The 16,440-nt window shown below is 43.1% G+C and overlaps 1 protein-coding gene across 1 annotated transcript in view; it reads right to left on the bottom strand.

Annotated features, from left to right (window-relative positions):
• LOC106638255 (Ankyrin-repeat, SH3-domain, and Proline-rich-region containing Protein) overlaps positions 1 to 9,547 on the bottom strand; it is a 130,655-nt gene extending 121,108 nt beyond the window's left edge. Inside the window, exons 1-2 of the mRNA XM_089591930.1 lie at positions 8,811 to 9,547; positions 60 to 115 (exon numbers count right to left, since the gene is read on the bottom strand). Coding sequence (XP_089448056.1) covers positions 60 to 92 — 33 coding nt within the window. The 5' untranslated portion in view covers positions 93 to 115; positions 8,811 to 9,547. The remainder of the gene's footprint in view (positions 1 to 59; positions 116 to 8,810) is intronic.
• Between the last annotated feature and the right edge of the window lie 6,893 nt (positions 9,548 to 16,440).

The following is a 16,440-nucleotide window of genomic DNA, read 5'->3' as shown; positions in this document are numbered from 1 at the left end:
GCCAAGGGGGAGTTTCAATGAAATAAGCTCGTTCAAATAATATAGTGCTCGGTACTCACCACCTCGGCAACGTTGCCGCAGCCTTCCCTCATGCCATCTCCGTCCGTGCGCCCTCCTGGAAGAAAAAAGACACAATATTACTACATCTATTAATCAATTTTACATGACCATTTTCTAACATAAATCGAAGGGACCAAATGAAATGAGAAACGTCCAAAGGAAAAGAATGATTGTACCGATTGCTCGTTTCTGATGAGCTTTATACGTGTTTGAGTGAATACGATTGCAGCAAGCAAAAAATAAATTATAAACAAGGTGATAGAGAGGAAAAAAAAGATTCAATTAGAAGAGGCCCCAAATTTGTTGGAAATACGGCAGAAAAGTAAACTTTGGGAGACACTGTATGTAAACGTCTTATGGTGTATTGAGATATTATGTATCAAAGTTTATATTAAATATTGAGTAAAAATATTAAAAGAGTAGCAGCAATAATGTTAAAAAGTTACTGAGGATTTTTCCATCTTTTCTCTTGATAGTAATATTGTAATATTGTAAAAGACATGGCACAGCCTCAAGGCCTCCATAAAGTGCAATCTAATCTAATCTAATCTAATGTAATAATTCTCTTAATACAGTAATAATTTTGTACACTAAAAAAAAAAACAAAAAACAAAAAATGCTCTATTTTTGTCAATTAATATAATATAAAGAAACCAACGTACCAAAAATCAATTTGGATTTTTTCATGCCAAACGAATTAATAAACATTTGACAGCACGACGAATCTAATTGAGCCGTCATTGGTATCCCTGTAAAGTCGATAATAAATTGCACGAATTCCACACGGAGGGTCGTCGTCATCGTCTGCTGCGTCATTAATTAGTGAAACTAAGCAGAGCTACATTTGATAAAAGCAATTATCCCCTACTTAACAGAGCCAGACGAGAGCTTTTTTTCTCTTTAATTTTATAGATGGAAAATCGGAGGCCGATACGTTTGATCTTCTCGTTAATTTTTACTATCGACTATATATATATACCAATTATTCTCCAAACTATTACAGAACATTTTAATAATAAAAAAAAAACAAAAAAAAAAAAAAAACATCAAGAATAGAAAAATACATTCATACGGCTTCGTGCGATAGATTTCAATGATGCACAGCAAGCAGCGAAAAGAGGAAGATAAGCAGCGAAAAGAAGAAGATAACCCGCAGCAGCTGTCATACCGATCCACCCACATGTATAAATTTCTTTTAAGAGCACGAAAAACTAAAAAAAAACATAGAAAGTCGGAAAACTAGTTCACAGAAGAAAAACAACAAGCCCCGGCGCTCCCCTTATCGCGCGCCCCGCCCCTTTCCGACGTACATAGATACATTGTACACTTTGGCGCGCCGCACGCACGTACGTGATGTATAACACAATGAACCGACCGATAAAAAGTGCGAAAACCGTTGGCGCGCCCACGATGTGTATTTATAATACCAGAACGGGCTGGCCGATGATGCGCGTGTTACAGCAGTGAGCGCGCGTTTATCGGAAACGCGAGAGCCGGGAGGCGATTCCTCTTGAAATCATACATTTTTCGAACCGATATAATTGCCGAGAGCGCCGCTCATATGCATGTATATATGGCATGTATTCGTGTAGGTAACAGTTACAGAAGAGATGAGAGGAAGGAATGATCGATGGACCGGAATCTGCGGTCAGGCAGGCTCGCTTCGGAGCGTCGAGAGAGATACTAAATAAGTACTTATACATATACACACACATATCCAGATGCCGGAACCTCGTTATGGCCATAAATATCCGTGTATATCTCTGAGATCCTTGACGTATATATACTTCGTATGATCATAGGTAGGGGATGAAACGTTTATTTTGTCATTAAAGTGATACTTTCGAAATGATAGTCGGAAGAGCAAATATTATACGAACAACATATACATTTCCATAAATATCACAAAAATCTTGTATACATATATGGTATAAAAAACGTCACGTATTGAAAAACAAAAAATATATTAAACAAGTACCCTCCTCCGCTTGGAAATTTTCGCAATTAGCCTCACAGACCTTTGGCAGCTCGAAGAAAATTCTTCCCATATCTGTACCTAATTAAATCCCACGATCTACCCCTTTGTATACAGTAGTAGAGTATCGACGGCACGCAACTAATCTCAAATGCAGGCGATGCAAAGAGTCAAAGGGGAAAAAAAAGATGATCCGCCCCAGAGAAGGAGGGGGGAGGAGGTATTTTGCACACTCGAGTAATCGCATACATCCGCGGATACAGAGAGTCGGATTCTCTTTTCAATTACCGTGAACTCGCGCTCTGCGGAGAGGAATGATAAGTGGCAATATGTTTCCAGCCGCGATAGCCGACTTTTGGTATAAATATATCCGTTTGTGAATTCTCGCTAAATAGCTTCTGGGGGAAACAGCAGCGGTACAGCGTCGATGAAAAAAAATATCTCGGGTTATAATCTACTGCTGCCGCAGCCTCCCGACTCTATTGGTTTTTTTTTTTTTTTTTAATTCCCTCTCTCCGTGAAGAGCGGGGGTGAGGGTGTATTGAAAAAAACGAGTGAAAGCGAGCCGGGAGGAAAAGATAAGAGGGATGTTGGTCCGAGTAAATTCACCAGGGAGCGCCGTTTCGAGGGGTGAAAAATTATTTTCCCTCCAATCGGAAGCGCCGCGCTGATGATGAGACGAGAGCTCGAACAGCCCGCCCGACTCTCGCGCCAATTATCTGTACTCGTTAATTAATTACCTACTTATAGGGAGGGATGAAAATTTGCTCCGATTTTTATAATTTCCGACGTCAAAGCTTGGACGACTTTACTCGATGCTATCGAGTGCTCGGACTGATCCGTTTACGTGTAAGTATATTGCAGATCGCGTTACGGTAAAAATTGTATATATGTAGACAAAACTCTCGGAGGAACGATTAAAAACAAAAAAAAAAAAAAAAAAAAAGAGTTAAACTACCGGCAAGTACGTAGCGCCCTGATTTTCTCTCCGCAACGCACGTGCGGACGAGCGCGGCTCTCTCGGGAGCGTTTAACCCGAGAGATATCCTAACGGATCAAGGCCAATTAAGGGGAGGAGGTATATACAATTAAAACGGTGCTAACGACAGCCCCGGGCTGCCGATGTCGAGGTTGATTTTTCTCATTACGACGATGCCAACACCCTATGTACGATAGATATATATGGGTGTGTGTGAAAAAGGGGCACCCATACACGTACAGAGCGTCGTGGTGTCAATGAAAGTGTGCCACTACAGTGGTCTTACGCAAGCGAGGCACGTGCGTGGCTTACACCCGTACGAGAGAAAAGGCGGGGGGAGGAACCCTCTGTATATATATAGGAGCTGTTTTGTGTTGTGGTCCGCGTCTCTGGTTTTTTTTTTTTTTTTTTTTTTTTTCCCGGAATGCCGGAGATTCCAGATGTTTGTCGCCGTGGCGGCTTCGTGTAGAACTTCGCGCCTCTCTCCGTTGGCGGTCCTCCCTCGTTGTCTCTTTCTCTCTTGGGCTTCGCAGCTCTCGCCCGCCTCGTTTTGGGTGTTATTATATAGGCACTGGCGCCACGTAACGCACACGAGCGAGCGAATTTTCGACGCCCAAGGCTGGGAGTCTCTCTTAAGGTTCGGTTTATTGCTTTTCTCGTTTGAGGTGGGCATGGCAGCCGGTTACAGGACAGGTTTTATTTACCTTTTTTTTTTTTTTTTCGGAGGGTGAGTCATCGGATTTTTGAGGGTGCGGGTTGCTTGTTGTTGTTGTTGGTTGGGATCGAGAGTTCCAAGGTTTTCGAGTAGTTTGTAGTTTCGAAAAAGAGAGAGAAAATATTTGGTTTTCAGGGAGTATAATTAAAGATTTGTAAAAACCAAGCTGCGACTTATTTTTCAGATTCGTACAGTCAATAGTTCAATTTAACGCTTGAGGCCCAGTTGGTTAATCGTTAATTAAACGGTTGGTGTAAATCTTTTTTTCGCGACCCAAACTTTCATCCGGAGAGAGAAAAAAGTTTTTCTTCGGGCCGAGCAGGGAAAAACGAATTAATTAAAGTTGCAGTAAATTACCGGAAATGTTGGGGAGTTAGCGAAAAAAAAAAAAAAAAAAAAGGAGCAAATAATTAAGACGCTCAAGAAGTTTGTGCTTCTAAAAGAAGAAGAGGCAATTATTTTGCGTTTAAATCTTCCTTTTTTTTTTTAGGAATGGATCCACACTTGCGCGAATGAGATTAAAAAATACGTGCTTCTCCAAACTCTCGTTTAGAAATAATATTTATATTTCATACACGAATACGTAAATGTGATTAAATACGGATCCTTTTATTTAGTGTTGCCATTAAAATTTCTCTATACGCACGCACCGTGAAATGCACATACCTATACTTCCACCGAGGAATTCCACGTGCACACGTGTCTATACTATTTTTTTGCTGTTTACGTTTCTAAAAAAATACCCACTTGCAAGGCCGCAGTTTGAGCAAACAAAAATTTAAATTGTTAAAGAATGTTTATTTACAAGGAACAGCGGCTGTCATTACGAAAATATTTCCCTTCTTCTTACCCCGGGACAAAAAAAAAAATCTTTGCTGCAGCAACTATTTTGAGAAAATAAAATTTTGCAAAATACCTCCCGGTATACAATTACGTACGTTCAGTGAAAAAAAAAAAAAAAAAAAACAAAAAACAAAAAAATCTTACACACCCAAGGGAGAGAAAACACAAAAGACGAGAGCTCCCCGTACTGCTTTTACGCCGTTAAAATTCAAAGTATGCAAGCACGAGTGAGTATACAAACAGTGTATCATATATACATGTACAGAAGGGTTCGTCGTGACTCTCGTGTATATATATACGTTACCCACCCACACGTTCATTCACTCTACAAAATAATATATACACCTACACGCACTATATGGAAAAGATAGTATATGATACATAGTACACACCACCGCAAGCGCGCCATCGCCGCGTAATACACGACTCTCTCTCTGTATATATACGTATATGGTTACAGTGGGGGAGGGATTTCAAGGTTACCCGCGAGGCGCGCGGCGGCGGGGGAAGAGAGCCGCCTGCGGAGATTTCGGAATGCCGATAGCGCGCGCGAGTGAGCTTGTATCGATGGGAGGGAAAGACGATCTTTGAAAATTAGAAGCGCGAGAAGGGGGTCGATCGCCGATGCTGATGAGATGTTTTATTGAATGAGGAGGGCAGGGGGGGGTAAGAGCTCTTGTTTGACGGATGCTTTGTTCGTATGGGTATACATTAAGCTTACATCTGTGGTCGTGCTATTGTTGTTGTATTTGGGTATATTTGGGAGTGGAGGAGAGAAGAAGGAGGAATTTCGGATGATAGAGCATGTTTTTTTTTTTTTTTTTTTTTTTTTTTTTTCATATATAACATACATCCGTAGTAGTGAAAAACGGGTTTGAAATTTGCGTGAGCATATACATTCCTCTCCCTCCTACATTCCTGTTTTGAAATTCGTAGGGTTTTTTAAGCGAGAACATATTATATACTTTTTTTTTTTTATAATCTGCGAGTTTTTTTTTACAATCTGTAGTCAGATGCAGTAAAAAGTATATACAGGTGATGGAAAAACATGTAATGACACGCGAGACGCATCAGCAACGAGGGTTGTTTTAAAATTGTCACGTAGGAACGTGGATTATTTCAATTGACCAATTTGGTCGTAGGAAAAAAAAAGTATGTAATCGCCATGTAATTTACAAATTTTATGTTTGCTCGGTTAATCACCATCCGGATGCAACACAACAACATCAACAAGAGGATGGGTATATATTATCATCACACACGGTGAGTTTTCCACCGCAGTTTTCGCAGTCCTATTTAAATGACCTTCGCAACCCTTGTATTTGCTTAATTGCACAAGTCGTGCATCACGCGATGGCCACTTTAAAAATAGTTTTCCAAAGCAATTACAAAAATAATGGGGGGAAAAAAAAACAACCAAAGGCGCACCTTTATCGTCGACTAAAGAATCAGCCATCAAGTATACTCTCTACTGAGTAAGAAAAATCGAGCGTCAGGCATTTAAACGTGCTTATTGTAAAAAAAAAAAAAAAAAAATTCAACGCGTGGTATATACTTACATGTAGTCGTTGCAAAGAGAAACATAACATTAAGAGAGTCACGCGCATTCCAAAAGAAATATAATAAAAGCGTCGGGAGATTCGTAAGCAAGTACTTATATGCCAGGCCAGCACGCGCAGAGACAAAATAACACGCTCCTGTCTCTCCACCACCCCCATGTATAGCCGATCTATCGCGCGCACATAGATCCGATCGAATATCTGCAAGGAAAAGCGGAGCAAAGCCACCAAAAAGCCACTAACGAGAGAGTGATAAAAAAAAGAAAAAAAAGCGAGAGATGTCAATGCCACACATACACACAATCGACAATAAGTATCTTTGCGCGTAAGTATATAAGTACGGGGCACAGAACGAGAGCTATACGGACGCGCACGGGGAGAGAACTGGTTACTCGCCGCTTAGAGATGAATGTGTAACATGGGCTGCCCTAGTCCCCGTCATACCGAGTCTTTTATTTTTTATTTTTTTTCCTCGCAGCCGTATCCGGTCAGTACATATTTTTATAATGTAATAGGAGCGACACTCGGCCATTCGTACGAGATCGGTGTGAGTATTTGCATACTCACGTACCTATATTTTATGCGCCCGAGAGAAGTTCTCTCTCTCTCTCTCTGATGTATTATACCTACTTACACTTACCTACACCGCGGCTAACCGTAAACTCGCTCTATATTTTCGCGCTCCCATTCCGCAGAAGAAGAAGGAGAGAAGAGAGGAGCTGCTGGTTACTGCACAGCTCGTCTTCCAGCATCTCTTTTCTCTTTGCTTCTCTTTCCACGGCACCACATATTACGTGTATACATATATACGAGCATATATATATATATATATATATATATATATATATATATATATATATATATAGGAAGGTACACAACCACAACCGTCGAGATTTGAATTGGCGCGCACGGTAGGTAGGTATTCTGGTTTAGGTATACACGAGTACGAGCAGTCGAGCACGGGAGAGAAAGGGGCGACGTTGGGTGTCGCTGATGCAGCACACACACACACACACACACGTACATACAATGTGCCTATACGTTGGAGCCGTTGGAGGAATGTGGTGGCCTATGTGCCCCCTGTCCGATGGTTCTTTTTTTCCCCCGTGTCGTGTGCTCCTGTCGAAAAAAAAGGCGTTTGATTTTGCACGCGCTCTTGCTCTCGACGGAACTAAATGCCCTTATCCTGACTTATGTGCGTGTACTCGCGTATACCTGTACATGAAATATTGTATATATGGTACGAGGCTTATATATAGTGTACTTTTGGTTCTCTTTGTTTTTTTTTTTTTTTTTTTTTTTTTTTTTTTCATACGTTTATCGCGAGTCCGTCGCCGCCGGCAGTATATGTATATTTTGGTCGATATACCGTCGGGCTGACTTTGAGAGTATTATGTTACATGCATTTCTATTTTTAACTTGTTAAACGTAAAACGCTTTTTCTTTTTTTTTTTATTTTATTTTGAAAAGTAAATTGAGACGGCGGCGTTTTTTGTTACGAGATTTGCAGAGCAATTCTAAACTGCATAAAGTCTTTGAACAATTACAAGTTGAAAAATTTGTAAAAAGATAAAAGTAAAAAAATAGCAAAGGGTTGACTTGAATATGGTACAACATTTGGAAATAAAACTCCTCAATCGTAATTAGACAAAGTTAAAGTTTGGAATAATTGCCTTTTAAGTGCTTCGATTATAATGCAAACTTTAATAGTATTATAATTTCATTTAGATACACGCGAGTCAGGCATATAATATATACATCGAAATTTATATTTTTTTGTGCGTACACGTTTAATTTGTTTAACGTTGTATCAGCGATAAAACAATTTTTTAATCTGTATAACACAGTAAGGTTTCGAAAGTAAAATTTATCGAACTGGTGTCGTTGTAAAACGTGACGAAAAAAGAGAAAAAAACTGAGAAAACTGGTACGATTATAAACAATATATGTACGACGGTGATATCGCACGTGACGAATAATATAATATACTCGCTTTTTAAATTTGTTTTTACAACACACCAAGGCACGTTCTTTTTTTTTCGCAAACCAGAAGTCATTAGCCATCGCTAATTAATAAATTAATTTAACAAATCACCCAATATGGTATTTTAATAATGAAGCCTACACGTTAAAACATTTAGTTTTTTTAAGAACTTTTACATTACATATTAGTTAATCACTGGTGATAAAAAATTTAAACTTTTTCAAAATCTGACATGTGTCAGGACTTGACTAAAATCGAACGTGTTAGATTTTTTAAATACCACAGCTTGGTTCAATGAATTACCGATCTAAAGATCTATAATAAAAAATGAAGATAGTAATGGTTAAAGTTGCTTTGTAAAAATCCTTTTAAACTAATATTTTTGTATTTTACATACCGGCAAAACACCGAATCGTCAACAATCTTTCACAAATACAGCTTCACAGTTACAAAATAATTGTCTTAAAACCGATGGTAATTAGAGCTACAAGGTGGCACCTTACATCACAACGAACAATCGAGTGATAAGTAAAGGAACTAACGCGATTCCAAGAAAAATCGTATAGACACTTCGATCGGTTAACGAACGCCGATTCAAACGCGCGAACGAGCACACATCAGAGGGGCAACACACCGCAGAAAGGAGCACCGCACAGCATCCGCGAAGGGAGAGAGAGAGAAAGAGGCGCACTCACCTTTATTATGAACCGGCAGAATCTTGTCCGTGAATCCTGGATCGCCGGTGTAATCCAGATTTCGGAGCTCGACTCCTCCCTCTTTATCTTCTTCTTTCACTTGGATTAAAAATAAAAAAAAAACAACAACAGAGAGGACACCCTGAAAACTCTCACAGGCCTCTCACTCGCGAACTCTTGATGGACCGTAAGAGTAAAAAACCTCGGCTCCACAGGTTATACAGCAGACGCGAACTGCTCCGAAATGGAGCGAGAGAGAGAACCAAAACAAAAACAGACACCACGCAGGGAAAGACGACGACACTATTGATTATTATTATTTTTCCCCCCGCACACTCTTGTCACACTCGCGATCACCTGCACTGGGTGTCCGCGGGCGTAAAAATCGACCGAAATCGCCGCGCACACACACACACACAAACAGACACTGCACTCACTGCTCCGAAACCGAAGAAGAAAATTCCTCCGCAGCAGAGAGAGAGAGAGAGAGCACCCACGGGCAACGCAGCTTCTCGGCAAATTCTCTCTCTCCGTTTCGCGCGCGCGGAATCACCACCACCACCTGAGCAACAGAGAGAGACAGAGAAACATGGCCGCTTGGCACTCGTTCAGCAACAATACTCTCTTATATATTTTATATCTGCCAGGCGCGCAAAACTATAAGTGTATACCTATTATCTGGCCGCGATGCTCCTTCTCTGCCGTAGCAGACAAGTATACACCCAACGGTGATAAACAAACAGCACCGACAGCGGTGTACTTAATCGACAACAACATCGGCAATGACACAACCGATCGGCTCCGTGGGTATATGTGTGTATATTATACACACGAGACGCGCACTGCCAAAAACATGCACCGAGGCTCAAGATGTCCGCCGCCGCCGTGTAGCCGCTACAGCAGCAGCAGCTTGACTCCGAAGCGCTGCGGGATCGTTGGAGGTACAAAATATATTATCGAATACCACCACCACCTCTATATATATATATATGTATATAATATCTTCTTGGTGCGCTTATGCGCTACCTTTCCGTATATCTGTTGTGTGCATATAGCCGCTCTCAACACATGTATATAATAATGTATATACCTGTTGGCCTGACGGACGCAGCAGCGCACTGTATAAGAGCGAACAGGGGGAAACACCAGACCGGACGAGCGACCGGCCAAGGTAAGTCTCGAACTGAGCGCCGAGCGCCGCCGACTCCGATCGCGCAGGCATAAGTAATACTTACTTGCCTACATCCTCCAACTCCCTCGAGCCGACCGTTCGCAGGTATAGAGTGTGTACCTCCTGCTCGCCGACGAATCGGTTGCGGAGGTTATGGGCCGAGAGCCAATCGGGACTCTTGTACGCCGGTCGCGCCGGGCTCTTTCACCTGGCGAACGCCAGGAGAGGACCCCCCCTGCGAGTGTTCGTCGATCCGATCGTGTGCGCGCAAGAGAGAAAGAAACATATATACGTGTGTACAATGTACATTCGTGTATATATATATACACGCTTTGCCTCTGCCGGAGTTTATGTCATGTATATATACCGGCGCCATTTGCCCGCTCTCCTTGCCCTGGCGATGTACACTCGTGTGTGTGTGTGTGTGTGCCTATATATGCGCGGCTTGCCTGTGTTTGAGTTCCAACGTTACCTGCCGGCGCGCCTCCACCACCGGAGCCGAACCCCGTGAAGCCGTTTTTACGTTACGTACAATTAAGTATACCTACTCTCTTTCGATTTTGGAGGCGTTTTTTTCTCTCTCTCTCTCTCTTCTTTTTTTTTTTTTACTTTTCAGGAGAGCCTCTGTCTATAGTTCAGGGTAATAGATGCGTCCACGAATGGAATCCTCGTAGAGCCGATCGTGAGTTTTTTTTTTTTTCCATCCGATGGTTAACCGATCGCTGCCCTCGTACGTTTACGCGTCCGTGTATTATGAATGAAATCCAAAAGAAAAGTAACCGGTGAACGACCATACGTCCCCCGCGTACGGAGAACTCGACGAGGAAATGTCCCTCCTTACGGGCAGAGCTGCACGAGGGGATTTACATGGCAGGATTCACCTCCACCGACGCTACGCTATATTATACATAACAGCGGCGGTTGTTTATCCCTTGGAGCGTCACGAGAGAGGGTCAGGGCACTGCACGATGCACCTCCATATATATATAAACAGGTGTACATCGTTACGTGGGTAGAGACCGGTAAGTTGCGCGCGAAAGAGGAGTGTACAGGATTTTTTTTATCGGCTCTTCCCTGGCCACGGGTATACTTGGCGAAATTCGATAGAGCTCTCCCTGCTCTGCTCTTTGGTTCGCGCCAGTTTTGGAAGACGCCGGGAAAGATCGGTAAGCGATCGGTAAGATATAATATAAGTGTTCCCAGCACCCGTGACGTTTCAATCAATGGGCGAGTGGGAAGGAAGAAACAACCGATCCAGGGGCAAAGAAGTAGAGGCATTGTTCCTGCGGGGTACGAAACGCGTGCACCCGTCAAAACACCATCCCGAGCGCCAATCCAATTTTTTTTTTCCCCCCTCTCTATCGCATCTGCCGCATAATTATCATCAACACCACATCAGCACCGGTATATAGATGGTACAAGTGGCGGAAGGGAAGGATAATACGCACGTGCGAAGAGCAGCGTCGACAAATCATCGGTTTAATGAGCCGCGAAGGAATGCCGGATAACGAGAGCCGGAGGGAGGAGCCTTATCTAAATTACTCTATTTTCCCGCGGGCCCTTTCCTCGACTCGTCTCCCGCACCCGAGACTTTAGGAATTTCCGGCCGCCCCGCATACATATAACAATAGAACCGCGTACAGGATATATTACGTTTTACAGCACCGATGCCGATCCGCGATCGGAAGTTCGCTAGTGAGATCGTTATTATCCTTTGGTTTTTTTTTTTTTTTTTTTTCTTCTTTTCCTTCCAATTAAACACCTCTGGTCGACAGCGTTACAGCCTCCCCCAACAACGCGTCGCTGCTCGATTTCCATACGCCCTGTAGGTATACCGTATAATCATCCCCGGCCCGTAATGGTAATCACAGCGAGCCGATCCGCATCATAGATGAATATATATGTATACCCCGGAGTGTATATATTGCTAGAGGAAAAAAAAAAAGAAGAAGCCAAGGCTGCCCTTCCGCGATGTATCGAGTATATTATCTACCTAATGCCTTGCACCGTATTATAACGTATTACGCGCGCACAATAGCACTGGAGCATTAGCTTCGATCTTTCAACTTACGAGCGATTGCGCTATCCTCCATCTCTGCCCCGCAAACCCTGTGCTTCCGCATCGTAAGAATACATAAATTTGTGTGCGTATATATGTACATTATACCTATACTTTGCTCGTTGACCGTCAGAAATTTCAAGCCACAGCTGAGAAACCATCAACGGGAGAGTAAGGAATTTTTTCCTTTGTTTTATTACCTTTTTCCATGATTTATACTTGTGTAGAAAGTTGCGTGCGCGCTCGAGCGTTTATGCGAGAAAGTTTTATATACTTACTTATCAATCGAGCGGCAGGAAATCTTTTGCTTCCGCACTGCGGGGCAGGAGGAAAAAAGAAATTAGAAAAAAAAAGTTCCGGATTGCGCATCTTTCTCCTGTATGCGTATACATACGTGCACTGTAATATTCTCGGAAATAAGATGCCATCTGCCGTACATGCATATATATATACACGATATTATTGTATATTTATATGAGTAGACTCGGGTGCTCGGAGGGGTTTAGCTACCTGCGGCCCCCTCCTCCCCCTCTTCACCATACGGCAGAGATTTAAACGTCTGCTGCGATCGGATGGTATACGGTAGTCGTCGTTTTTTTTTTTTCCATCCCTAGAATTGGGTGAGTCTCGGAATGCACGGATGCTGTATGCGTTGTGTATAATATATAGATGTATCGTGCAGGATGATATACACATATACAGGTATTTTTCAAAGGGGCGAACAATAGGATGGCCCGACGCTCGATTTTCAACTTACGTGAACGTAAGCCTGCGGGTAGGAGGGGCGATCCATTTTTTCGGGGATTTAAAAGGTCAGTCCTGAGGTACAACGATAATAATGAGTTGGCAGCCCTTGGAGGTTGGGAAACATTTTTCGAGGAATTTCGGTTTCCAAAAGTGAGAAGGAGGGGCAAAAAAGAGGAAGGGAGGGCTGCACTTGCGGCTACTCATTGTACAACCAATATTGAATCACACACGTGTGCATATCAAATGATTTAATTCGAAAAGTATACAATGTGTATTTAATTTTTGTTTCACGAGAAATCTTTTGCTATATATACGTAATAATGTCATCAATACGCGATACAGTTTTATTTTAATATACTCACACACTTGTATGCTGCGAATAAGGTATCCGAGAAGGAAATACAACGAATGCAGCCAGTGTTGTTTATTACATCACATATAAGTAGTATGTGTAACAGAAACGCGGATCGATGGATGGGTCATCTCTTGTACATCTACTCGTGTGCAGTAGGGATCGAGTGGCCGAGGGCAAATCAACTTCCGCTCGGAGCAGTGCCCCGAACATTACATATATATATAATATATACTTGCTTCAAAACGAGGAAAGGGAGAAGAAAGAAATAGCGGTACTGGCAATGGGTATAGGTATTGCTCCCCATCTCGCAGTCAATGAATCGAGAGTCCCTCCTCTGTATATATTTATAATATTATATGTATACCCCGATGATAAGCGAAGGGGGTTCACCTCTGGATGCACTCTCTGTTGTTATTAACAAAGATCCACGGTCGCTCTCGACTTGGCCTTTCCATCAAAAAAAAAAAAAAAAAGGACCTTTGACCAACTCTGCAGTACACATAGCGTTGGATTCATCTGTTGAACAACGGCGACGAGCATACGTGCCGTGCCACATTTTCATGCAGATGAGTTTGCCACGGCTAGTCATCGGTTGTGCTGTACACGTGTAAGGGTTAATATATATACACGAGGCAAACTCTATTTAGCAGATTAACGAAGGGACACCCTCATGTGTCGGGGGGTACTTGCGGGCGTGTATAGTACCTACATCGCAGGGCGATTTTCACGTCAAGGATCTCATCGTTGCTCCGGTCAACTTTCTCGAGAGTAGGATTGTACGTAATACATAAATGCAACGCGGGGCAACGGCTGGCGTTTACGACCGTGGCTATAATATTATACAGGCTGCACCATCTCTTTTGCGGGACGCGCTGGTATATATATGTATATACCTACATGTAATTATATATCTCTCTGATGGTGCGCAACTCGGGCCCTCTCGTGTTTTACGTATTGCGCCCGGGCGCCTCTGCTCCATTGTCTTTGTCCTCCTCCTCTCTTTTGGTTGACAGTTACGTTGCGCATTCCCGGCAATTTGCTCGTCGACGTAAAGTGCACGAGAATCGTGATCCCGCGAGACGTGGGGGGGTGGGGAGGGAGAAAATTACTATGCAAATAAATCAGGACTCCCATACCTCGTGCGGAATAATTGTAATTGCCCCATCCACCCCCACCCCCTTTTTTTTCCTGCCATGCCCCGTCGACGTTTTTTGTAATGGTAATTACGATGACCCATCTCCAATTGTTGTTTGTTGTTGATCTTGTAGCTCCTGAGTGGGGAAGAATTTTGCATTTCGTCGTGAAAATTCAACGAACCGGGGCATTAAAAATGCATCAAACGGGAATAAAGGGCCCACACATTGCGTTCGTATATACACGATAGCCTACAGCGGCAACGGCGCGCGATCGAGTCACGGAAGATGTGTACATACCTACTTACCGATCTCCTCTCGCTCGTGCCCCCCCTCCCCTCTCTGTGCAGCCCACGGGATCCACGCTGGATATTACATGGGACTTATTGTCAGGCGATTCGAGACTCATTGGGGGGGAAGAAAAAAAAAAAAAGAAATCTCGCACGTATTATCTTTTTTTTTGTCCGTGAGTACATATATATATATATACGTATCGAGTGAGGCCCTCGAATCGGTTCGCCGATGCGACCTCTCGTAAAACGTCCGGTGCCGCCGTTATCATTATCATTATTATTTACAGAGGAAGAAGAAGAGACGGTGCAATAAAACCCGGTCGTTCTTTTATTACCCGAAAAAGGAGGGCTCGACGTATACGTATAATCCCCGCCCGGGGCAATTAAAAGCCCGTGGACTGCCGGTGTACGCCCGACGCTGGAAATTTGCACGGAAGCCGATTAAAATTCCCCGGGGCAGCTTGATGGGCTCTGCCAGGTACATGTGTGTGTGTGTGTGTATATATGTGTACCGGTCGAGAGGGACCGCAAATCCTTACGAGTTTCGCGCTTAATTAACCCCAAAGTCGAGGCGAGCGGAGGGACAACAGGTGCGCGGGTCTTTGTACCTACTTCGCGTTTTGTGTAGAGTATACATGGATGAAGGTGCGCGTGGGAGGACACCGCAGTCGGTGGCGTTTGAACTCGCGACTGATGGGAATTACTTTCGTCGAGGCTGCACGCGTGTACGAGGAAGCTTCGATGAATCCGTCGTTGGGACATGGTGCAAAAATATTTCGATATATTCATTTTGCTGATCATCTCAAAGTACAAAAATTCAAGGGAGGAGAACACACGACTTATTATATGATTGCTAAATAATTCAGGTAGTGCTCGCACGCGCTTTTTCTCTGTCGATCTCGCATATACGCATCATCAATTTACATCAAAGTTTGCAAAGTCGCGGTTGCTCTCTCTTTCTCTCTTTTCCACACACGGACACATACATAGTCGCGGGGCGTGTCATCACTCGTGATTTCTTTAAAATGTTGTTTCCATCTATTTTCGAAACTCGGAAGGAGGAGCACATCTTTTTATTTCTCGAGTATAATAAAACCCTATGTTGTTTTCCCCTTTGCTCGAATACATAAAAATGGTTTATCCTGCGCCTTCATAAATATTGGTACACGTACAATAACGGGTGTGCAATTGCGAAGTACAACCAATGCATGGGTATACCTGAAATGAGTTAACTTTTCTTTTTCTTCCCCCACGGAGAAAATAGCTCGGTCAACGTTCCACCGACACAAAAGTTCGACGATTATACCCGCGCGCACGTGAGCGCATACCGATGCAATAATTTTAAATAAAATCGGCATATACATATATCTACAAATCGCGGTAATGTAAAGTGTACAGGTATATACAGTGCGAAAGGTATCCGATATATAGCAATAGAACGAGCCGGGCCACACTTTGGATCAGCTGCACTTAGCCATGCGGGCTGAAAATCCCGAGAGTCGGGTGATGCCGAGACACCAAATATTTTCGTACCCGAAACAAATCAAACGGCTCTAGGATAACCACGTAGCCAAAGATTACACGGTTGATCGGCCGGCTGTGGGTAAGAGCTTCGGCGTTTAGCCCTCGAGAGCCTCGATATACTTTCGCACGATGGGCAAACAAATTGTTCGCCTCCCAGCAAAGTACGGGAACCTTTCACGACTTTCCTTTCCAGCCGAAATGCATAAGCGCTGGATGGGTGATGCCCGGTGCACACACGTCACGCGAAGAAGCCCAAGACCCGCGGAGAGTCGTTAAAGGCGCGGGTATATATTATGTAATGACGGGCCGCACGCGATACATAAGTGCACGTATATATGGAGCCCCGAG

The sequence above is a fragment of the Copidosoma floridanum genome, unplaced genomic scaffold, assembly GCF_036245765.1.
Source record: "Copidosoma floridanum isolate Cflo_tuat_1 unplaced genomic scaffold, Cflo_Japanese_pri ptg000014l, whole genome shotgun sequence".
In the NCBI taxonomy this organism is placed as follows: Eukaryota; Metazoa; Arthropoda; class Insecta; order Hymenoptera; family Encyrtidae; genus Copidosoma; species Copidosoma floridanum.
Note: the sequence above shows the minus strand (reverse complement) of the source record. Positions and strands in the feature narration are given on the sequence as shown.